Source organism: Pollachius pollachius, assembly GCF_949987615.1.
Source record: "Pollachius pollachius genome assembly, chromosome: 14".
Taxonomy (NCBI): Eukaryota; Metazoa; Chordata; class Actinopteri; order Gadiformes; family Gadidae; genus Pollachius; species Pollachius pollachius.
Genome location: NC_136947.1, coordinates 14,196,838 through 14,220,717, shown reverse-complemented (window position 1 = coordinate 14,220,717; position 23,880 = coordinate 14,196,838). Strand labels below are relative to the sequence as shown.

The window sequence follows — 23,880 nt, the reverse complement described above, 5'->3', positions numbered from 1 at the left end:
CCTGGTGTAAATAATAAAGAAACACTAACTTTATCATTTTTTGATACTCTTTTAATTACCTTAAATTACCTAAATATACTAGAATAAACTACACCCGAACTACAAAGAATTGCTACACAACCACAATAAATTCAATAATGTGCTCCTTCAGAACTAAATAAATATTTAGAACTACAGTCAACCTACCTTACTCGTTCAGAACTACTAAGGCAGTCAATCAGTTGATATGGTGCAAAGCTTTGTCATTATGTCAGTCTGCAGATTTGAGCTTTTCAAGCATTGAGGGGTTTATTAAGGAATGAAATGTGTTTTGCTTGCCAATGAAGACGTCCAATTTTGGGGAAATGCAATGTTTTTTTCACCTTGATCTTTAACACACTGAGCGAATGCTAGACTTATAAACATCTAGAAACTAGCCGGTTAAATTCTAGTTCAAAGTTAATCTTACACTCGAGCAAAGTTAAAATCAATTTCCATTGTGGCTTGAAGCATACTTAGTGGAGTTGATGTTCATCTAAAGGTTTTATTCAGAATCGTTGTCATGTTCATTCTTATTCTTATAGTTAAACTATCCTACAGTTCTATAATGTTCTTTCAATACCTGTTCAACCACCCATGTTTCAACAGAGGACCATGAGCCATCCAGACTCAAAGATTAAGCAAATACGCTTCTATAAAATAACATAATTCACCTCATGAGTCCAACTCCATTGATAGACAACCAGCTAATGTTACATTTGAGAGTTTTATTATTTTAAATGCATGTTCTTACATAATAATAATACTAAAAATAATAATAATACAATAATAACAATAATAATAATAATAATAATAATAATAATAATAATAATAATAACAATAATAATAATGGTAACACTTTATATTAAGGTACACCTATTCACCATTAATTAGTTGCTTATTAGCATGCAAATTAGTAACATATTGGCTCTTAATTAGTCATTATTAAGTACTTATTAATGCCTTATTCTGCATGGCCTTATTATACAACCAGTAAGCCATTAACTAAGAGTTTTCCCTCAATAACCTCAGAATTATTGCTTATTAGCAGTAAGTAAGGAAGTTGTTGCATACGAATTATGATCTCAATATGCTTTGCTTAGTATGGACTTTATAAGGTGGTAGTACCACAAGAATAGTTATTCTCCCTTAATAACACTTAATGAATATGGTCTGTTCTTACATAAAAAATACACAAAACTACAAGTGTTAATAGTGTCCAAATAACTCTAAATTAAGTCTTTGTTACTTAGAATATGTTCCCCATACTAAAGTGACATCTTGATCATTACTAATTCACTAGTAATTGAACACTTATTAACCAACACATGTTCCCTAATCTAAAGTTGCCTCCTTTTTACACTTAGTTAATATATTATAGCACATAACTACTGCAATGAACAAGCGATGGGTTACACCTTTGAAAAAAATGGATCTATCTATAGGTTCCCTCTCATTCAGTGGTAGAATAACAAAGACAGCACAAGTACAAATACCTCATTTATTAAACCACTGGTTCAGGTTTTCCCAAGGCTGACAACAAATACTGCCTGAAAATTCAAACAGTATCAATGTTTATAAACATGTCATACAATATGGTATCAAATGTATAAGCAGGTCATACTGTATGATAATACAGGTACTCTATTGTTGAACATCTGTGTGATCCTTTAACCAAAATCTGCCTGCTTAAAAAAAACACAATATAAAATACTGCACAATATTAAGTACAAAAATACAATAAATTGCACAATCTAAAAAATATAAAACCTGCACAGCTCAACATGAACTTGCTCTTCATCAGCTAAACTACACATGTCAAAGCTTAGAACAAATGTACTGAACTGTACAAACATTGCACTTTCACAGCCTAAACTTGCTCTATAATTACTGCATCAGGTTGATTTATTTCCCGTGCACAAATATTTCACTTTTCCAATACAATAAAATAGAATTTTAACTGAACAAAGAAGCTCACTTGCATTTTAATACTTTAACAAGGGAAGGAGTTGGCCTTTGGCCTTCATGTCCATGATAATAGTATTTTTCTCAGAGGTAACAGTACATTTAGTGTGTCGAAACTTTTGACTGGTAGTATAAATATCAACTTGATATCTGCATCTACATTTCAGACAGGTTTCATACTGGATATTTTTTCCTAATGTCATGCAAAAGCATTCCAAGTGTTCCGTTATTGTGATGTTTTCCACGCCAATAAGTCCACTCAATTACATCTAAGTGATCCCTCAACAGTTTTTGTGTGCGGTTCCCTCTTTGTCTCCAGATAGTTGACTTGCAAATAACCCAAAATCTCTCCAGGTTTTGTGTATGTGCACCTGTAACAGGGTCGACAAAAAAATCTTGATGGTTGATAGTCAGGTGATTGTACCCTTCATCCTGAAGACGGCTGTAAGACCTCCACCCATCTGAAATGACAGAGCTTCCACGACGAACATACTTCTTTATTAGAGGCAAGAGATGCCTGACTGAACGGTGATGCACAATCTTAAGAATGGGTCTCCTCCTGTCATTCTTAATCCCTAGCATTCCGAACACCCAGGAACTCCTGTTGCTTGCCCGTCCTCTGTTCTACTGAAATTCACAAGAGCAAATATTTCAAAATGAGGACAATGGCACTCACAATACAATGATTCTGCAATAATGGTGGGAAATGGGAGAGAATAAATCATAAGTCAAAAATTCAAAAGTTCTCTCTAGCTTTGGAGTAGTGGTGCATGTTTACAAATATTGAACTGTTCTGGGGTGTAGGAATAATGTGGTTTCTTAAAACTGACATTCCCCTCTATTGCATCAATGAACTACAATGTATCTTATTTCATAATGCAGTAGTTACTTCTCGAGATACAGCAGATACACCTCCAAGCACCTCAGGCAAAAACAGGTTTTAAATGTATGTATTGTCTCTACTTTCAGTAGCTGAGTTTAGCTCAGACTTAACCAACATCGAATACATGTTTTTAGACACAAAATCATGTATTTGGCATCAAAGTAATACTCATAATTGTTTAAGTAACTTTCATACCTTTCTTTTATGGCCAAATTTGCTTTCATCTATCATAACAATCTCTGCTCTTTGTCCAACAGTCTGCTTGCCTCTTCTTCTCATTCTTTTCATTCCTGATTTGCAAACTCTCCGCAGCTTGTCTGCAAGTTTACTCAGAGTTGCAGAACTCCGAGTAATTCCTTCCTGCAGCATGTCCACTTGTCTCAGTCGAAGGCCTTGGGCGAATCTGTAATAGATCAACCAGATAAATATTTCAATGACACAATTTAGAAGTGGGGGGTTAAAACCAATTTCTTAAGTTGTCATAATTATAACCATAATTTCTCATTTGCAGTCCCACTTGCAGACACAGCAGATACTCATAGCCTGAATACAAGAGTGTATTTAACCGGAAACAACAAATCTCAAAAGCAAAGTAGGGTGAAGAACATTCCCTGTATGAGGGGAGGAATGGAATAAAATCCCAAAACAAATTAAATCTGCTGTATCTTTGAAGAGTTTTAAGAAACAACCGAAAAAATGGATACTGAGTAAATTAGCACAGTGAAGTGTCTGTTTAGAAAAGTTAAGTTCTTTTGAACTTGTGTGGTTTTTTTTCTCGCCAATGAATTAAGTTATTTTGAGACAATTTCCGGGAACCACCTAAAACCTAAAAATCCACAAGAACTTTGTACTACATTGGACTCTTCACAACCCAGTACTTATACAATTACACATAGTTGATAAATTCGACCAATGTTCAGAATTCTTCCCATATAATGTATAAACTCATGTCTCGTAAGCATTGGCTCTTATAGGACCCATCCCAACCAACAGTATAGTGAGAACATTCAAAGAAAACAATATGGTCCGAGTTTGTCTTTGATGGCTTTTGTTATTATACAATGTAAAACCACGCACCTGTAGATGTAATGCATCCACGTATGCAGTCGAATGTGAGAATTCTCAAACATTGAGCCACTTCGGATGGACCTCGACACCGTTTTCCCTTTGTGACAGGAATCTCGGCATGTCCTGATGATTAAATCCAAAGGTTAATGTAACAAAATAAAAACCTATGATACTGTGCTGATTTCACTTAATAAAAATGTAACATAAATGAAGATGGAGAGGGGGACATAGATGTTTATGTATAAGTGTTGAAACAGCTAAGATTGGGATTGAACAAGGTAGTAGTCCTTGTGATTCCCTCCCCCCATGCAATCTCAAAGCACAACAGAACAGTCCCATTTCTAGGCCTACTTGACAAGTAATATCTACAACTGTTACACCTTAAATTGGGACATTTGAGTAAATTTAGCTGTGTCTACTCTACTCTACTTGTCACCACTTGTGCTTACGTGCCACGCAGCATGAAAAGGGTGATATCAATCAATTAATCCCTGTGCATGTACAAGTTTAAAGTCAAGCTGATTGGTGGCATGTATTGTTAAATAGGTGAACAATATGGAATGTTCATTCTTATATTCTTATATATGGACCAGGAATGTGATCTAAAATTGGTAAAAAGGCATTTTTCATTTCAGATTTTGTACACATATAGAACTTTGTGGAAACATTAACGCCCCTATCTCTACCAAATAAACAGTAGCTTACTTAAAAATTAAAATTTGCAGCTGTGTGTGTGATTTGTATTGTGACTGTCTAGATGTGACTTAGCATATTTTGTGTGTACCCCACTCATAACTTCTGTATTAAAAAAATTGTCGTAAAATATAGGATTTGCCACTGAATTCTAGCAGATATAATTGGATGGCTGCATGCTGCACACTCCCCTATGCTTACACACAAAGAAAGAATTAATAAATAAGGCACATGTCTAGTTGTTCTACTCACCATGCTGCCTCCTTTTTGCCGTAGGACCGTTTCAACTTCATAACATGAGAGCAAGAGGGGCATTTCATCCATTTTCGAAGTAGGCCTTCTTTCATTAACCATCTGGTGAACTTGTAGTTTTCCTTGGGGCACCGTCTAAAATGTATTCGACTCAAAAACTCGTAACCCAACAACATATTTGTTAAACATATACCTATGGAATAATATTAGATTCAAAGCTCATAATATTGCCCCGCGCACCCGTCTTCTTTGATGTCTAAATGTGTAAACAGTCTCGCAGTCCTGCATCAAAGAATGGCGCGAAGTGCCATTACAGTAATTGACATAACAATCTACCAATCCGTAGCCGTGTTCGCCGTTGCTCTCATCCAATCATTGACTGTTACTATGCTGTCATGTGACATCCTCATCCAATCATCCAAAGGGAGCCACCAGTCACGTCAAAGATTCGGAGGAGGTGGGTATTTGCCGTTTCGTTCACAGTTTGGAGAGTGAAGAGGGAAATTCGTGTAACAAAAATGGTAAGTTAAGCGCTAGCCTGTTAATTGAAACTCCCCCTGAGTTTTGTAAGCACATCATAACGCCCGTCCTCGGGCCGTTTACATAGTTAAAGAGTAGTAAACCCTCCTATTTATCTGCAGTGTGTAGGCTAATTAGCTAATGTAACGTTAAGCTAGTTGAGTGCGTGAGTGTGCACGTGAGCTGGGTGAATATTAGGAAAGAAACTGTAACATTAACATAAAATGTGAATGTAGGTGCATATGTAATGCTTTAGTATGAACCATATTTTGTAATGAAAAATAAATTATGCACTATGCAGTCATTCGAACAAGAAGAGCTTTTGAATCTTGTGTAGATTATTTAAGTTACATTTTGCCGGTTATAGTGACATGAATTTATTTATATTTTTACAGCCTAAGGCCAAGAAGAAAATGTCCCTAAAAGTCCCTAAAAATGACTCGATGACAGAGGTGACCAAAAATGATTTGGATGGTAAATTTTTCTTTGTCAACTTTCAAGTAACTTTAATACCTAAATAATTAGCTTGTCCAAATGTGTTTAAACATTGAAAGTCCTCTATTCATATGTTGATTTTGTTGTACCTATGCCATACTGTAGGTCCTGAAGTTGAAGGAAGCTCTGCTCCAAGTCGCAGCAGCATAAGCAGCATTGGATCAGGTAATGATTTCTCATTTTCTAGCAGTGTATCTTAGCAGAGTTTCATTTTTTGCTAGGGATTTTTCCTGCCTAAGATTAAAGTTGTTGGCAGATTTTGTCAGTATACATGTGCTTACAAATCAAGTTGAGGCAGCCGCACACACCATATCTGGTCCACTACCTTTGTTACATGCATGTCATTCTCTCTTTCTCTCTCACTCACTCACTCACTCACTCACTCAATACTGTCAAATCATAATATTTTTTGTATCCTGCTCTCATTTTTGTTTTTAAGGATCAATCTCCAAAGTGGAGTTCCTAGAAGCAAGGATCCAATGGCAAGAAAAAATAATAAAGGATCTTGAGAGAGCGCAATTTCTTGCGTGAGCAAATCATGGGAAAGAAGAAATCATGTGAGTGATTTGGGAGCAACTTGTATCTGCAAAATGTAATGTAATTGTAATGAAAGGTGTGATATGTCTTCATAACAATCTGATCTTTGTCTCATCTATCCTCCTATTTGATCAAAGCTCAACCAAAAGTATTTACTTTGGAGGACGACGACGAGGATGACGATGGTAACATGGATGAAGATGACGTCATTCCCCCATCTTCTCCAAACATCAGTGAGTCCTCGGACAGTGATGTTGTCATCCAAAGACGGAAGAAACGTTGGACACAGCCACCTGCATCTGCAACTGTGGCTGTGCTTGGAAAAGCTCATGTGAGAGGTAAGAATGGCATAACTTGAACCACCTGCCCTGTTAGCAACAAGTGGTCATGAAAAGTAATTATTAATAAAAGCATTGGAAGAGCTGTTAAAAATATATGTTCTGAAGTAATTATGAGGCAAAAATACAGATCTTCAGTTCTAGAGTCTGAATATACTAGGAATTTGATGATAAATAAAAATTAAATGTCTAAAGTAAAAAATGTGGCTTTCATCAAGAATAAAGCTTCATTTTATTTTGCAGCATTCACACTAATTATTATTCAACATCAAATGTATTGCTAGAAAGATTTGTCTCTCAGAAGTAAACATAATTCTGAACGGTAAGACTTACCAACTAAACAGATCTTAGAGTATCATTTTTGTATTGAATTCTGAACCACATATTGTGCATGTAATCATATCAGTAGATGAGCAGATTGTCCCATTCCTAGAATATGCTTCATACTTTTATCAAAAGAGAAGTGACCGGTTTGAGCAATTTCAGCTGACCTTAAGCCGTTGTTTGTGCTCATTTCTCGTGTTCTTTTGTTTTTGTTTTATATATTTTTCAGCAAAAGGACCAGCTGAGGTTATCAGCAGATATAAAAAAGTCTTGAAAAGCTTAAGCAAAGTCCGCACCATGACTGAAGCCTTCAGAATCAATGGCGTGGACCGGGGAACCATCAAGATGACTGCTGCAATTGCAGAGCTCAGCATTGTGGATCCTGAAACCTTCAAGACCCTGAAGTATGATCCTGCAACTGAGACCCTGCAGTCCTTTGCTAAGAGGTGTGCAACGCACATTACCCCTGAGAAGAAGAGCATTATAGAGGACATGAAGGCCAAAGGCCAACTCCTCCCCTTGTTGATGAAATATTAAAGACTTAAGTGATCTGCTTTGTTCAGTTAAAGATCGGTTGTATTGTATTGGAAACGTGAAATATTAACCTGTGCAGATTTAGTTATATCCTTGTTAGTGCACAGGGGAAATAAATCACCTGATGCAGTAATTATAGAGCAAGTTTAGGCTGTGAAAGTGCAATGTTTGTACAGTTCAGTACATTTGTTCTAAGCTTTGACAAGTGTAGTTTAGCTGATGAAGAGCAAGTTCATGTTGAGCTGTGCAGGTTTTATATTTTTTAGAGTTTTTTTTAAGCAGGCAGATTTTGGTTAAAGGATCACACAGATGTTCAACAATAGAGTACCTGTATTATCATACAGTATGACCTGCTTATACATTTGATACCATATTGTATGACATGTTTATAAACATTGATACTTTTCAGTGTTTGAATTTTCAGGCAGTATTTGTTGTCAGCCTTGGGAAAACCTGAACCAGTGGTTTAATAAATGAGGTATTTGTACTTGTGCTGTCTTTGTTTTTCTACCACTGAATGAGAGGGAACCTATAGATAGATCCATTTTTTTCAAAGGTGTAACCCATCGCTTGTTCATTGCAGTAGTTATGTGCTATAATATATTAACTAAGTGTAAAAAGGAGGCAACTTTAGATTAGGGAACATGTGTTGGTTAATAAGTGTTCAATTACTAGTGAATTAGTAATGATCAAGATGTCACTTTAGTATGGGGAACATATTCTAAGTAACAAAGACTTAATTTAGAGTTATTTGGACACTATTAACACTTGTAGTTTTGTGTATTTTTTATGTAAGAACAGACCATATTTATTAAGTGTTATTAAGGGAGAATAACTATTCTTGTGGTACTACCACCTTATAAAGTCCATACTAAGCAAAGCATATTGAGATCATAATTCATATGCTACAACTTCCTTACGTACTGCTAATAAGCAATAATTCGGAGGTTATTGAGGGAAAACTCTTAGTTAATGGCTTACTGGTTGTATAATAAGGCCATGCAGAATAAGGCATTAATAAGTACTTAATAATGACTAATGAAGAGCCAATATGTTACTAATTTGCATGCTAATAAGCAACTAATTAATGGTTAATAGGTGTACCTTAATATAAAGTGTTACCATATTAACATATATAACGTTATACATACAATATATATGATTAACATGTCTAGCCTAATATACATGCCATGTGCAATTTCCATATAAAACATATATGAATATATGAAAATACAGGCTTTAAAATACTACATCAATCACTATTATTATTATTACATCATTATTATTTCTAATTTGTGGAATTATAATTGTGTTGAAGCAGGAAGATGAGATATCTACAATATAAACAAATTCTACTTGAACTTCATAAGGAGGATTCATTTGATTTTGGCCAGCTGCTGGATTAATATAATCATTTTATTAGTATAATGCAAAATGTATTATTGAACCTCTTCTCACTGCCTGTGATGCCGTCAGCGCTGATCAATAACCTGCTGATCACATCGATCCCCTATAGATGATCAGTCTCCACCACCAGGGAGGAGTGGGGATGAATGTTCTTGTCCTGAGAGGAGGGCTTTGTAAGAGGCTGCAGAGTAAATCAGGAGACTTGATGTCAATACTTTTGTTCATTAGAAATGACTCCAAGGTCTTCTCTCTTCATCGTAGGCTTTAATAACAACTGAAGACTTGTTCCTTCCCATGAAGGATGGAAATGTAAGATCTTCCAGAGAGTGCTTCATTACCACAGAGCTCAGTATTTTACTTGATTGTTGTTTCTTGAGGTCTGAGCCTAAAGTCGTCCCCTTCCATTAGAGCCTCCAGATGTCTGTTTGTTACTCTTTAGTTTGATCCATCTCACCCAAACCAACAACCAGTTCAGTGATTGTATTAACTCAGCACAGTAGCAAGGAGAGATCAAGGGTTGGATTGAAGCCTAAAATAGAGACAGTAAGATCCAGACTTTAATCTTACTGATAGATCAATGATTGTCTACAGACCTTCCGTCTGTTACCGTGGAAGCCTTAATGTAGATTAAAGAGCCAATAGGACATAACCTGATGGGTCATGTGATCACCAGAGTTTTTGTACAGGCAGGAAGGAGAACGTCTCACTGTGTGACACCACTAATCCAACAGGAACAGTAGTAGGTGGCCGAATGGGACGCTTTCACTTTCTGAAGCGACAACTCCCAGCTGTTCTCTTTGAAGACTGATGAGAAATCATCTTCCTGAGGATGGTTGTATCCTTTGTGAACTTTACCACTACTCTTTTCAATTAGAAGAATCATGGTGAATGTTTCCCTCTCTTTCTTCTGGTACCAATAGAAATAGGTACCACACCGGTCAGTGTTTGTACATCTGAAGGAGACGGCTTCCCCTTCTTTCCTGGTCGACGACACCTGGTCCTGATTCAGCTCTGCTGCCATGGCAACCACCGCTGTAGGGACAAGAGCACATGGATGAGCATCCGTGTTCTGGGATGGACGAAACCCGATGTGTGGTGAGTTGTGATTGGTGGGCAACTGTCACCTAAACACAGGGAGCTCCAGGCAGCCCTAGAGAGTAGAAGCATCTGGTCTGTAGGAGAAGCTGAGGAGAGGGGCTGCCACTGAGACCAGGGTGAACCAGGGGGGCCTCAAATAGGTCCTCAACGCAGCCCACCGTCCCCTGGGCTGGAGTGGGAGGGCTGCTTTTGAGCGACAGCTCAGTGGAACCAATGGCGTGGGGTCTGTGTGTCACATGATTCTGAGCCAGAGGACCAATGGCAGCAAAGAGTCAGGATTGACATGTGAATAAATGTAGAAGAGGCATATTTCAGATGAATGTGTTTGAACCTGTAACTGAAGTTAAATATAACCACATATCTGCCGTTGATTCATTCCTCCAGCAGCAGTGAATTTGGTGTATGTTTGTGTGCGGGCGTGTGATTGTGTCTTTGTCGGGGTTCAGATGAGCTCAGGTTCTCTGTATTAGCGGAGACCTGAATCTGTTTCCTCCATCAGCTCAACCTCCACCGGCTACAGACCACAAACATCTCAGAGCACCACATCCTGTTCCCCAGCACTGATGAGGAGCTGTCAATCAAAACAGCAGCATGGTCGTCTCCTTGACGACCGAGGTATCGGTGGAAATGGAAAGACTCTGATCTGTGGTGAGAGAAGAGCATGCTTGATTGTGTACTGCAAATTAAAACCACACCGATTATTGTAGAGTTTACATAAAGTTAATTAATAATCTATTCAGAAGTATCCTAAACACATATACTAGCAACAGGAAAGGGGCTATAAATCCAAAAATCGAATTCCAAAATATATATATATATATATCATGCCCAAAATATTTACAATATTCAGAGAAATAAAAGGATAGAAATCATTGAATTTTTTTCATAGGAATCAGCTAAATATTGGCTTTTAGTTTTCATATTAAAATTCACCCGAAAAAATTTAATATACAGAGATGAAATTTTTTTTTTATTGGAAATGTTATTGATTAAATCTATAAATATAAAGACAAATTCATACATAACAATTAGATACACACCATGAAATGTATTCTGAATTTGAAACTGTATTCACTAACACTTTACTTTTTAAATAAGTCTATTCAATTACATAAAATTCCAAATTAAACCAAAATAATAGCCTAACAACAACAGCAAAGCGATGCTTAAGATTTCAATCCATCTACTTATGTACCAAGATAATGATTTTTTTTTTATTGCGCATTTATTGATTTTTTTAAAGATTTATTTGTATGCTTTATGATAAAGACTGGAAGAGAGAGCGGGGACATGCAGCAAAGCACCACGTGCAGCAATCGAACCCGCGTCGCTGCGTTAGGGCTGAGTCTTAAATGTCACGCGCTGTACCCGGTGAGCCAACTGGGCGCCCCACTGCACAGCTTTACACATCTTTTTGTCCCTTTCCTTGCAATATTTAGTAGCTTACATAAATAAACATGGTATGTGATATTTGTTGGCAGTGTAACTTAAAGATCAGGTTTTAAACTAAAAAGGAGACTCAAACTCAGGTTGAGAAGGTTAACCCAAAATCATCTTAATCTCTGCAGAAACTGCAGATTTATCAAAAATAATGATTGGAATCAAACAAAAGTATAACAATTCACTAGGACACTTATTAGAATGGTTTAGCTACAGGACAGGACCTTGAGACAAATGCATAAAAAACAGAGGGCTTAAATACACATGAGGACACTATTAACAAATTAACACTGGTGGAAGAAAACGATTATTGGGAAGGAAAAGAATAACTGGATATCAGGAGAAAGAAACAAAAACTACAAAAAGATAAACAACTGTTGAAACTGTGACAGGTTGGTTGTATAAATATCATGGGCAGCCATTTTCTGCATCCCCTGGTGTAAATAATAAAGAAACACTAACTTTATCATTTTTTGATATTCTTTTAATTACCTTAAATTACCTAAATATACTAGAATAAACTACACCCGAACTACAAAGAATTGCTACACAACCACAATAAATTCAATAAGGTGCTCCTTCAGAACTAAATAAATATTTAGAACTACAGTAAACCTACCTTACTCGTTCAGAAGTACTAAGGCAGTCAATCAGTTGATATGGTGCAAAGCTTTTTCATTATGTCAGTCTGCAGATTTGAGCTTTTCAAGCATTGAGGGGTTTATTAAGGAATGAAATGTGTTTTGCTCGCCAATGAAGACGTCCAATTTTGGGGAAATGCAATGTTTTTTTCACCTTGATCTTTAACACCCTGAGCGAGCGCTAGACTTATAAACGTCTAGAAACTAGCCGGTTAAATTGTAGTTCAAAGTTAATCTTACACTCGAGGAAAGTTAAAATCAATTTCCATTGTGGCTTGAAGCATACTTGGTGGAGTTGATGTTCATCTAAAGGTTTTATTCAGAATCGTTGTCATGTTCATTCTTATAGTTAAACTATCCTAAAGTTCTATAATGTTCCTTCAATACCTGTTCAACCACACATGTTCCAACAGAAGACCATGAGCCATCCAGACTGACTCAAAGATTAAGCAAATACGCTTCTATAAAATAACATAATTCACCTCATGAGTCCAACTCCATTGATAGACAACCAGCTTATGTTACATTTGAGAGTTTTATTATTTAAAATGCATGTTCTTATATAATAATAATTTAAAAAATAATAATAATCGACCCGGGGCGCTGCGGTGAGGACTGGCCCCTCAATGTTACGCGCTCTACCCAGTGAGCCCCAATGCGCAGTTTTACACATCATTTTCTCTTTTCTCTAATTTTTATCTTTTATATTTTCAGTTACTGGAACATTGGGAGAATTGAACACATTTCTGCCACTTTCTTTACAATATTTAGTCCATAAATAAATATGGGCTGTGATATTTGTTGTCTGTATAAAATCAGGTTTCAGACTCAAAAGGAGACTCAAACTGTGGTTGAGAAGGTTAAACCAAAATGATCTTAATCTCTGCAGGTCTATCAAAAGTAATGATTGCCATCAAACAAAAGTTAAATCATTCACTAGGACACTTACTAGACTTGCTTAGCTACAGGACAGGACCTTCAGACAAATGGGTAACAAACGGAGGGCTTGAATACAAATGAGGACAGAATTAACAAATCAACACAGGTGGAAGAAAATCAACGATAAGGATGGGAAGGAAAAGAATAGCTGAGGACATCTGGAGGAAGAAACAAAAACTACACAAAGACAAACAACAATTGAAACTGTGACAGGTTGGATTATAATTATCGTGGGCAGCCATTTCCTGAATAACCCCGGTGTTAATAATAAAGAAACACTTCTACTTTATTGTCAATAAGGTGCCCCTCAGAACTACAACAAAATATTTTAGAATTACAATAAACTACTTCTGATTTACAGTAAACTCATTCAGAATCACAAAATGGTGCTCCTTCAGAACTACAATAAAAACATTTAAAACTACAGTAAACCTACCTAACTCTTTCGGAACTACAAAGGCAATCAATCAGTTGACATGGTGCAAAGCTTTTTCATCATGTTATTCGGCCGAATTGAGCTTTTCAAGCACTGAGGGGGTTTATTAAGAAAGGAAATTTGTTGCTCACCTATGAAGACGTCCAATTTTTGGGGACATCAAATTAAATCGCACCTTGAACTTTAACACCCTGAGCGTACACTAGACTTATAAACGTCTAGAAAGTAGCAGATTACATTCTAGTTCAAAGTTAACTTTACACTAGAACAAAGTTAAAATTGATTTCCAATGTGGCTTGAAGCATACTTAGTGGAGTTATTTAATGGTCTTAGTTCATCTAAAGGTTTTGTTCAGAATCGTTGTTCCGAAAGATCCTTAAAATACGCTCCTTTAAAATAAAATAATTCACCTTATGAATAGAACTCCATTGATAGATAACCAGCTAATGTTACATTTGAGTTTTTTATTATTTTAAATGCATGTTCTTGCATAATAATAATAAAACCAATACATTCAGCTCAGTGCTTTTATAAATACTCAAAGTCGCTTAACAGAGTGAACACAGAATAAAAACATTTAATGATAACGTATTTAAGTAAAAAGATAAAATAGGGTAAAAATAGGTATCTACAATAGAGAAATAGGTATAAAAGACTAAAAGGAGGGAGGGTAGAGAAGGGAGGGAGGTTATGTGTTACAAGCGATCTTGGAAAGGTGGGTTTTGAGGGCCTGTTTAAATGAAGGGAGTGTGTTAGATGATACATGGGCGACAGTACACACTAAGAAACAAGCAACAGAGAACCGTAAAACACTCATGAAGTTTTCTGGTCCGAACAGTGGAGGGAAAAGAGCAGAAGAACGTGGAGAGTAGAAATGAATAACATGATGACATGGTCACATGATGACATGGTGACATGATGACATGATGACATGGTGACATGGTGACATGATGGCATGGTGACATGATGACATGATGGCATGGTGACATGATGACATGGTGACATGATGACATGGTGACATGAAGACATGATGACATGGTGACATGGTGACATGGTGACATGGTGACATGATGACCTCTTATGGTTGTACGAGGTGGGTCTGGGGGACAGCAGCGTCAGTCCAGGGCTGTGGTGGTGCTGGTTCTGGGGGACAGCAGCGTCGGTCCAGGGCTGTGGTGGTGCTGGTTCTGTGTGGGCCGGCTGGGCGTCCTGCTGGTCTTGTTGGTGTGGAGGAGCAGGAGAGCCAGGCCACAGCAGCAGAGCACACTCTTCACCACCATCACTGTGTAGAGCACAGACGCCAGCCTGGCTCTGGACAGCACCTGGAAGGACTCTGGGACCCCACCAACACACAGCCCATACTGGCTTATACTGGTCCATATGCACCATAGAGGCCTATACTGATTTATATGCATCATAGTGGTGTATACTGGTGACTGCTGGTTAATATGTAACGTAATGGTTTATACTGGCCTATAGTTATATGTGCACACCATGGCGGTCTATACTAGTTTTTGCAGTTTGAAAAAACAATTTTTTACTGGTAAGGGTTAACCAGTAAAACCCTAAACACACCATAATGGTCTATACTTTCTATACCGGTTTGCACGCACCATAGAGGTCTAGACTGGTTTATATGCCATACTGGTTTATACTGGTTTATAATGGCTTGTACACTCCATACTGTTTTACACTGGTTGTAATGGTTTATAATAGCTTATACTGGTTTAAACATGATGCTGGTATATACATTAATACTATAATGTATTCTTGATGAAATGCCACACTGCTAATCCAGAAACCACTTGAGATTCCTACAGCAGTTCAGAGTTATTGCAGCTGATCTTACGGTGTGTTTCATCTGAAGGACCTTCTCTGGGTCTCCCTGGACGCCGGGGGTCCGTAGTAACTGCCGTCGCTACGGTAACCTCTGTCATTCCGGGGCCTTCTGACGTCAAGGTAATTTCTGTTGGAGGTGGGTCAGCATTAGTGGGTTGGTGATAGACACCATGTTCCAGGTAAAGCCAGTGGGGTTAGTTTAAGACTATATGTCCCAGGTGATAGCCAGTGGGGTTAGTATGACTGAGACTACATGTCCAAGGTGATAGCCAGTGGGGTTAGTGATAGACAACAAGCTGGTTGTGTAGGGGTTGTAGTTCTTCATCACCTGCTGGGATGTCCTCCTCCTGCAGACCGCTCTCATGCTCAACTCTACAGGTGTATGGATCTCTGAGGGTTTCTCCCGGATCAATAACCAGGATGCTGGCAGCGTATGTCGGTCCTCTGAGCTCCAGCTGCTCCCAGTCCTTCCCCTGCCCTTCGCCCCCCCCTTTCCTCCTCCAGGACACCCGGACCTCCTCAGGGACCATGTCTCTGGCTACACACAGCAGGGAGCGCCGGCCCTTTAAATCAGCTCCCGTCGCTGGGTAGACGCTCACTTTGGGCCGCTCCACTGGCCTGTCTGAGTTTAACAGAAGAACCAATCAAGAGACAGAACACAAGTCACATGGTGTCAAAACCGTGGAAATATTAGCAGTATTGTTATATTAAATATTACAAAATACGTTAAGAATTAAATAATTCTGAAAACAATATGAAGGGAGGCAATCACTTCATAATTTTTGTAAAATTATTATTTTTATAATTACTATAATTAATATTTTAAAGATTTTAAACATGATAATTAAAATCATTTTAAGTAGTCAAAGAAACTACATTAGCGATCAAAAAAAAATAGAATACTAAATATTTACATGTATAACTATGTTATACATACAATATATCTGATTTACATATCAAGCCCAATATACATACCATGTGCATTTTCCATAATAAACATATAAAGATACAATATCATTATAATTTCTACTTTGTGAAGTAATAATTGTTTTGAAGATTAGAAATGTACATAATAGAATAGAATAGAAACAGATCCTACTTAAAAGGAGGCTTTCATTTATGTTGGCAGACTGCTGACTAAATTAATGTTGGCTTTTATTAGCATTATATTACAATTTTAATATTGGTTAAAAAATTGTCATGTGCCGATTTTTGTCCCCATAATGATAATTCATAATGATAATTTACTGAGGCATAGTTTATTAATAGCATTAGTGATTTTTTAAGCTGAACACACAGAACATGAATCTTCAGACAACACTGACTTCTCCAGCACAACTCAAAGAGGTCAAACACAACCAACTGGAAATATTGATACACTCATATTCTCCGCAACATGAAATGAAACACAAAGACGGAGAAACCATGAAGAAGTGATCTTACCTGTAACAACCAGGGTGGTGCCGCGACCAAAGGTTAGGATATCCACAGTGAAATATCCTGTATCATAAACCTCTGCTCACCACCTGTGATGCCGTCTGCGCAGATCAATAACTTGCTGATCACATCGATCCCGTACAGATGATCAGCACCACTACAAGGGAGACTCGGGGATGAATGTTTTTGTCCTGAGAGGAGGGCTTTGTAAATGGCTGCAGAACAAATCAGCAGAGTTTATGTCAGTACTCCTTAGAAATGTCTCCAAGGTCTTCTTCCCATTTCATAGGCTTTAATAATCACTGGAGTCTCGTTCCTTCTCAAGGAATATGACAATGTAAGATCTTCAACAGAATGCGTCACTACCACAGAGCTCAGTATTTAACTAGATTCTTGTTTCTTGAGGTGTGAGCATGAAGTCTTTAACTTCCATTAGAGCCTCAAGATGTCTGTCTGTTACTCTTTAGCTTGATCCACCTCACCCTTAACAACAACCATTCAGTGATGATATTAACTCTGCACAGTATCGGAGAGATCAAGGCTTGGATTGAAGCCTAAAATACAGACATTAAGGTCCAGGCTGTGATCTAACTGTGAAACAGAGATTGATTCAGATCTTCTCACTCATGTCCAGTTTACATTAGCACCCGAATGTAGATTGAACAGCCAATGAGACATGACCTGCTGGGTCATGTGATCACCAGAGTTTTTGTACGGGCAGGAAGGAGAACGTCACACTGTGTGACACCACTAATCCAACAGGAACAGTAGTAGGTGGCAGAATGGGACGCTTTCACCTTCTGAAGCGACAACTCCCAGCTTTTCTCTTTGAAGACTGATGAGAAATCATCCTTCTGAAGATGGTTGTATCCTTTTTCAAGATAACCATTACTCTTCTCAATTCGAAGAATCAGGGTGAATGTTTCGCTCTCTTTCTTCTGGTACCAGAAGATATAATAACACTGGTCAGTGTTTGTACATCTGAAGGAGACGGCATCCCCTTCTCTCCTGGTCGACGACATCTGGTCCTGAGTCAGCTCTGCTGCCATGGCAACCACCGCTGTAGGGACAAGAGCACATGGATGAGCATCTGTGTTCTGGGGTTGATGAAACCTGATGTGTGGTGAGTTGTGATTGGTGGGAAACTGTCACCTAAACACAGGGAGCTCCAGGCAGCCCTAGAGAGTAGAGGCATCTGGTCTGTAGGAGAAGCTGAGGAGAGGGGTTGCCACTGAGACAAGGGTGAACCAGGAGGGCCTCAAATAGGTCCTCAATGCAGCCCACCGTCCCCTGGGCTGGAGTGGGAGGGCTGCTTTTGAGCGACAGCTCAGTGGAACCAATGGCGTGTCTCTGTGTGTCACATGATTCTGAGCCAGAGGACCAATGGCAGCAAAGAGTCAGGATTCACATGTGAGTAAATGTAGAAGAGGCATATTTCAGATGAATGTGTTTGAACATGTAGCTGAAGTTAAATATAACCACATATCTGCCGTTGATTCATTCCTCCAGCAGCAGTGAAGTTGGTGTGTGTGCGTGCGTGTGTGTGATTGTGTCTTTGTTGGGCATCAGATGAGTTCAGTTTCACTGTATTAGCGGAGACCTGAATCTGTTTCCTCCATCAGCTAAACCTCCACCAGCTACAGACCACAAACATCTCAGAGCACCACATCCTGTTCCCCAGCACTGATGAGGAGCTGTCAATCAAAACAGCAGCATGGTCGTCCCCTTGACGACCGAGGTATCGGTGGAAATGGAAAGACTCTGATCTGTGGTGAGAGAAGAGCATGCTTGATGGTGTACTGCAAATTAAAACCACATCGATTATTGTAGAGTTTACATAGTTAATTAATAATCTATTCAGAAGTATCCTAAACACACATATATGCAACAGGAAAAGGGCTATGAATCCAAAAATCGAATTCCAAAATATATATATATATCATGCCCACAATATTTACAATATTCAAAGAAATAAAAGGATATAAATCATTGAATTTGTTTCATAGGAATCAGCTAAATATTGGCTATTAGTTTTCATATTAAAATTCACCCGGAAAATTGAATATACATGGATGAATTTTTTTTTTTATTCGAAATGATATTGAATAAATCTATAAATATAAAGACAAATTCATACATAACAATTAGATACACACCATGAAATGTATTCTGAATTGGAAACTGTATCCACTAACACTTTACTTTTTAAATAAGTCTATTCAATTACATAAAATTCCAAATTAAACGAAAATAATAGACTAGCAACAACAGCAAAGCGATGCTTAAGATTCCAATCGATCTACTTATGTACCAAGATAAAGATTTTTTTTTACTGAGCATTTATTGATTTTTTTAAAGATTTATTTGTATGCTGTATGATAAAGTGAGATAGACAGGAAGAGAGAGTGGTGACATGCAGCAAAGGGCCACGCGCAGGAATCGAACCCGCGTCGCTGCGGTTAGGGCTGAGTCTTACATGTCACTCACTCTACTCGGTGAGCCACCTGGGCACCACACTGCACTGCTTTGCACATCTTTTTGTCCATTTTCCTGCCATATTTAGTAGCTTACATAAATAAACATGGTATGTGATATTTGTTGGCAGTGTAACTTAAAGATCAGGTTTTAAACTAAAAAGGAGACTCAAACTCAGGTTGAGAAGGTTAAACCAAAATCATCTTAATCTCTGCAGAAACTGCAGATTTATCAAAAATAATGATTGGAATCAAACAAAAGTATAATAATTCACTAGGACACTTATTAGACTGGTTTAGCTACAGGACAGGACCTCGAGACAAATGCATAAAAAACAGAGGGCTTGAATACACATGAGGACACTATCAACAAATTAGCACTGGTGGAAGAAAACGATAACTGGGAAGGAAAAGAATAACTGGATATCAGGAGAAAGAAACAAAAACTACACAAAGATAAACAGCTGTTGAAACTGTGACAGGTTGGTTGTATAAATATCATGGGCAGCCATTTTCTGCATCCCCTGGTGTAAATAATAAAGAAACACTAACTTTATCATTTTTCGATACTCTTTTAATTACCTTAAATTACCTAAATATACTAGAATAAACTACACCCGAACTACAAAGAATTCCTTCACAACCACAATAAATTCAATAAGGTGCTCCTTCAGAACTAAACAAATATTTAGAACTACAGTAAACCTACCTTACTATTTCAGAACTACTAAGGCAGTCAATCAGTTGATATGGTGCAAAGCTTTTTCATTTTGTCTGTCTGCAGATTTGAGCTTTTCAAGCATTGAGGGGGTTTATTAAGGAATGAAATGTGTTTTGCTCGCCAATGAAGACGTCCAATTTTGGGGAAAATCCAATTTCATCGCACCTTGATCTTTAACACCCTGAGCGAACGCTAGACTTATAAACGTCTAGAAAGTAGCAGATTACATTCTAATTCAAAGTTAACTTTACACTAGAGCAAAGTTAAAATTGATTTCCAATGTGGCTTGAAGCATACTTAGTGGAGTTATTTAATGGTCTTAGTTCATCTAAAGGTTTTGTTCAGAATCGTTGTTCCGAAAGATCCATAAAATACGCTCCTTTAAAATAAAATAATTCACCTTATGAATAGAACTCCATTGATAGATAACCAGCTAATGTTACATTTGAGTTTTTTATTATTTTAAATGCATGTTCTTACATAATAATAATAATACCAATACATTCAGCTCAGTGCTTTTATAAATACTCAAAGTCGCTTAACAGAGTGAACACAGAATAAAAACATTTAATAATAACGTATTTAAGTAAAAAGATAAAATAGGGTAAAAATAGGTATCTAAAATAGAGAAATAGGTATAAAAGACTAAAAGGAGGGAGGGTAGAGAAGGGAGGGAGGTTATGTGTTACAAGCGATCTTGGAAAGGTGGGTTTTGAGGGCCTGTTTAAATGAAGGGAGTGTGTTAGATGATACATGGGCGACAGTACACACTAAGAAACAAGCAACAGAGAACTGTAAAACACTCATGAAGTTTTCTGGTCCGAACAGTGGAGAGAAAAGAGCAGAAGAACGTGGAGAGTAGAAATGAATAACATGATGACATGGTGACACGATGACATGGTGACATGGTGACATGGTGACATGATGACATGGTGACACGATGACATGATGACCTCTTATGGTTGTACGAGGTGGGTCTGGGGGACAGCAGCGTCAGTCCAGGGCTGTGGTGGTGCTGGTTCTGGGGGACAGCAGCCTCGGTCCAGGGCTGTGGTGGTGCTGGTTCTGTGTGGGTCGGCTGGGCGTCCTGCTGGTCTTGTTGATGTGGAGGAGCAGGAGAGCCAGGCCACAGCAGCAGAGCACACTCTTCACCACCATCACTGTGTAGAGCACAGACGCCAGCCTGGCTCTGGACAGCACCTGGAAGGACTCTGGGACCCCACCAACACACAGCCAATACTGGTTTATACTGGTCCATATGCACCATAGAGGCCTATACTTGTTTATATGCATCATAGTGGTGTATACTGGTGACTGCAGGTTAATAAGTAACGTAATGTTTATACTGGCCATAGTTAAATGTGCACACCATGGCGATCTATACTAGTTTTTGCAGTTTAAAAAAACAATTTTTTACTGGTAAGGGTTAACCAATAAAACCCTAAACAATCCATAGTGGTCTATACCTTTCTATACAGGTTTACACGCACCATAGCGGTCTAGACTGGTTTATATGCCATACTGGTTTATACTGGTTTATAATGGCTTGTACACTCCATACTGTTTTACACTGGTTGCAATGGTTTATAATAGCTTATACTGGTTTATTACATGATGCTGGTATATACATTCATACTTTAATGTATTCTTGATGAAATACCACACTGCTTATCCAGAAACCACTTGAGATTCCTACAGCAGTTCAGAGTTATTGCAGCTGATCTGACGGTGTGTTTCATCTGAAGTACCTTCTCTGGGTCTCCCTTGACGCCGGGGGTCCGTAGTAACTGCCGTCGCTAAGGTAACCTCTGTCATTCCGGGGCCTTCTGACGTCAAGGTAATTTCTGTTGGAGGTGGGTCAGCATTAGTGGGTTAGTGATAGACACCATGTTCCAGGTAAAGCCAGTGGGGTTAGTTTAAGACTATATGAACCAGGTGATAGCCAGTGAGGTTAGTATGACTGAGACTACATGTCCCAGGTGATAGCCAGTGGGGTTGGTGATAGACAACAAGCTGGTTGTGTAGGGGTTGTAGTTCTTTATTACCTGCCGGGATCTCCTCCACCTGTAGACCGGTCTCATGCTCAACTCTACAGATGTATGGATCTCTGAGGTATTCTCCCGGATCAATAACCAGGATGCTGGCAGCGTATGTCGGTTCTCTGAGCTCCAGCTGCTCCCAGTCCTTCCCCTGCCCTCCGCCCCCCCCTTTCCTCCCCCAGGACACCCGGACCTCCTCAGGGACCATGTCTCTGGCTACACACAGCAGGGAGCGCCGGCCCTTTAAATCAGCTCCCGTCGCTGGGTAGACGCTGACTTTGGGCCGCTCCACTGGCCTGTCTGAGTTTAACAGAAGAACCAATCAAGAGACAGAACACAAGTCAAATGGTGTCAAAATGGTGGAAATATTAGCAGAATTATTATATTACATATTACGAAATATGCTACGGAATAAATAATTATGAAAACAATATGAAGTGAGGCAATCACTTCATAATTTTTGTAAAATTATTATTTTAATAATTGCTATAATTAATTTTATAAAGATTGATTGATGATAATTAAAATAATTGAAAGTAGTCAAAGAAACTACATTTGCAATCGAAAAATAAATAATATATATTAACATACATAACTATGTTATACGTACAATACATCTGATTCAAATATCAAGCCTAATATACATACCATGTGCATTTTCCATAATAAACATAGATACAAATATATATATTTCAATCAATATCATTATTACTTTTACCTTACAACACAAGATTAGAAATGTACATAATAGAATAGAATAGAATAGAATAGAATAGAATAGAAGCAGATTCTACTTAAAGGAGGCTTTAATTGATGTTGGCAAACTGCTGAATGAATTAATGTTGCCTTTTACTACCATAATATACAATTGAATCTTCAGACAACACTGACTTCTCCAGCACAACTCAAAGAGGTCAAACAACCAACTGGAAATATTAATACACTCATATTCTCCCCAACATAAAATGAAACACAAAGCCAGTGAAACCATGAAGCAGTGATCTTACCTGTAACAACCAGGGTGGTGCCGCGACCAAAGATCCAGATATCCACAGTAAAATATCCTGTATCATAAACCTCTGCTCACCGCCTGTGATGCCGTCAGCGCTGATCAATAACTTGCTGATCACATCGATCCCCTACAGATGATCAGCACCACCACCAGGGAGGCGTGGGGATGAATGATCTTGTCCTGAGAGGAGGGCTTTGTAAGAGGCTGCAGAGTAAACCAGGAGACTTGATGTCTCCTTGCGTTCAGTAGAAGTGACTCCAAGGTCTTCGTCTCTCTTCATCGTAGGCTTTAATAACAACTGAAGACTTGTTCCTTTCCATGGAAGACAACAATGTAAGATCTTCCAGAGAGTGCTTCATTACCACAGAGCTCAGTATTTTACTAGATTGATGTTTCATGAGGTTTGAGCCTAAAGTTGTCCACTTCCATTAGAGCCTCCAGATGCCTGTCTGTAGACAGTAGCAAGGAGAGATCAAGGCTTGGATTGAAGCCTAAATTACAGACAATAAGGTCCAGGCTGTGATCTATCAGGGAACAGTGATTGATCCAGATCTTAATGTTCATGTCCAGTTTAAATTAGCGCCTGTCTGTAGATTGAACAGCCAATGAGACATCACCGGCTGCATCATGTGATCACCAGAGTTTTTGTACAGGCAGGAAGGAGAACATCTCAATGTGTGACACCACTAATCTGACAGGAACAGTAGTAGGTGGCAGAATGGGAAGCTTTCACCTTCTGAAGCGACAACTCCCAGCTGTTCTCTTTGAATA

At 38.3% G+C, this 23,880-nt stretch overlaps 2 protein-coding genes and 1 pseudogene across 4 annotated transcripts; 1 reads left to right on the top strand and 2 right to left on the bottom strand.

The window, feature by feature from the left end:
* The first annotated feature begins 5,841 nt into the window (after nt 1-5,841).
* LOC307085616 lies at nt 5,842-7,629 on the top strand (annotated as a pseudogene). Its single transcript has 5 exons — nt 5,842-5,872; nt 5,999-6,058; nt 6,333-6,450; nt 6,568-6,768; nt 7,322-7,629. The product of its transcript is annotated as an uncharacterized misc_RNA (transcript).
* A 6,481-nt stretch (nt 7,630-14,110) lies between these two features.
* LOC307085601 (uncharacterized protein) lies at nt 14,111-17,449 on the bottom strand. 2 transcript variants are annotated; one of them, XM_079750454.1, is made up of 4 exons: nt 16,870-17,449; nt 15,755-16,048; nt 15,437-15,553; nt 14,111-14,920 (listed from the first exon to the last, which is right to left on the bottom strand). In XM_079750454.1, exons 2-4 carry the CDS (start codon nt 15,954-15,956, stop codon nt 14,703-14,705), a joined length of 537 nt encoding a protein of 178 aa, XP_079606580.1. In that variant the 5' UTR covers nt 15,957-16,048; nt 16,870-17,449; the 3' UTR covers nt 14,111-14,702. The 2 variants fall into 2 exon arrangements, with proteins under 2 accessions (XP_079606580.1, XP_079606581.1); XM_079750455.1 differs by having other exon boundaries at nt 15,755-16,044.
* Nucleotides 17,450-20,532: 3,083 nt separating this feature from the next.
* Nucleotides 20,533-23,733, bottom strand: LOC307085603 (uncharacterized protein). The gene is made up of 4 exons (XM_079750458.1): nt 23,105-23,733; nt 22,104-22,397; nt 21,807-21,902; nt 20,533-21,269 (listed from the first exon to the last, which is right to left on the bottom strand). The coding sequence occupies exons 2-4, from the start codon at nt 22,303-22,305 to the stop codon at nt 21,052-21,054; spliced, it is 516 nt and encodes a 171-aa protein (XP_079606584.1). The 5' UTR covers nt 22,306-22,397; nt 23,105-23,733; the 3' UTR covers nt 20,533-21,051.
* Nucleotides 23,734-23,880: the final 147 nt, after the last annotated feature.

Excerpts from the sequence above, each read along its gene's own strand:
- LOC307085601 (XM_079750454.1), bottom strand. The coding sequence starts at position 15,956 with ATGGTCCCTGAGGAGGTCCGGGTGTCCTGGAGGAGGAAAGGGGGGGGC. Across the intron at positions 15,554-15,754 it reads GGAGGAGGACATCCCAGCAG|AAATTACCTTGACGTCAGAA; the intron begins GTGATGAAGAAC and ends CACCTCCAACAG. Across the intron at positions 14,921-15,436 it reads TCCTTCAGATGAAACACACC|AGTCCTTCCAGGTGCTGTCC; the intron begins GTAAGATCAGCT and ends GTGGGGTCCCAG.
- LOC307085603 (XM_079750458.1), bottom strand. The coding sequence starts at position 22,305 with ATGGTCCCTGAGGAGGTCCGGGTGTCCTGGGGGAGGAAAGGGGGGGGC. Across the intron at positions 21,903-22,103 it reads GGTGGAGGAGATCCCGGCAG|AAATTACCTTGACGTCAGAA; the intron begins GTAATAAAGAAC and ends CACCTCCAACAG. Across the intron at positions 21,270-21,806 it reads TCAAGGGAGACCCAGAGAAG|AGTCCTTCCAGGTGCTGTCC; the intron begins GTACTTCAGATG and ends GTGGGGTCCCAG.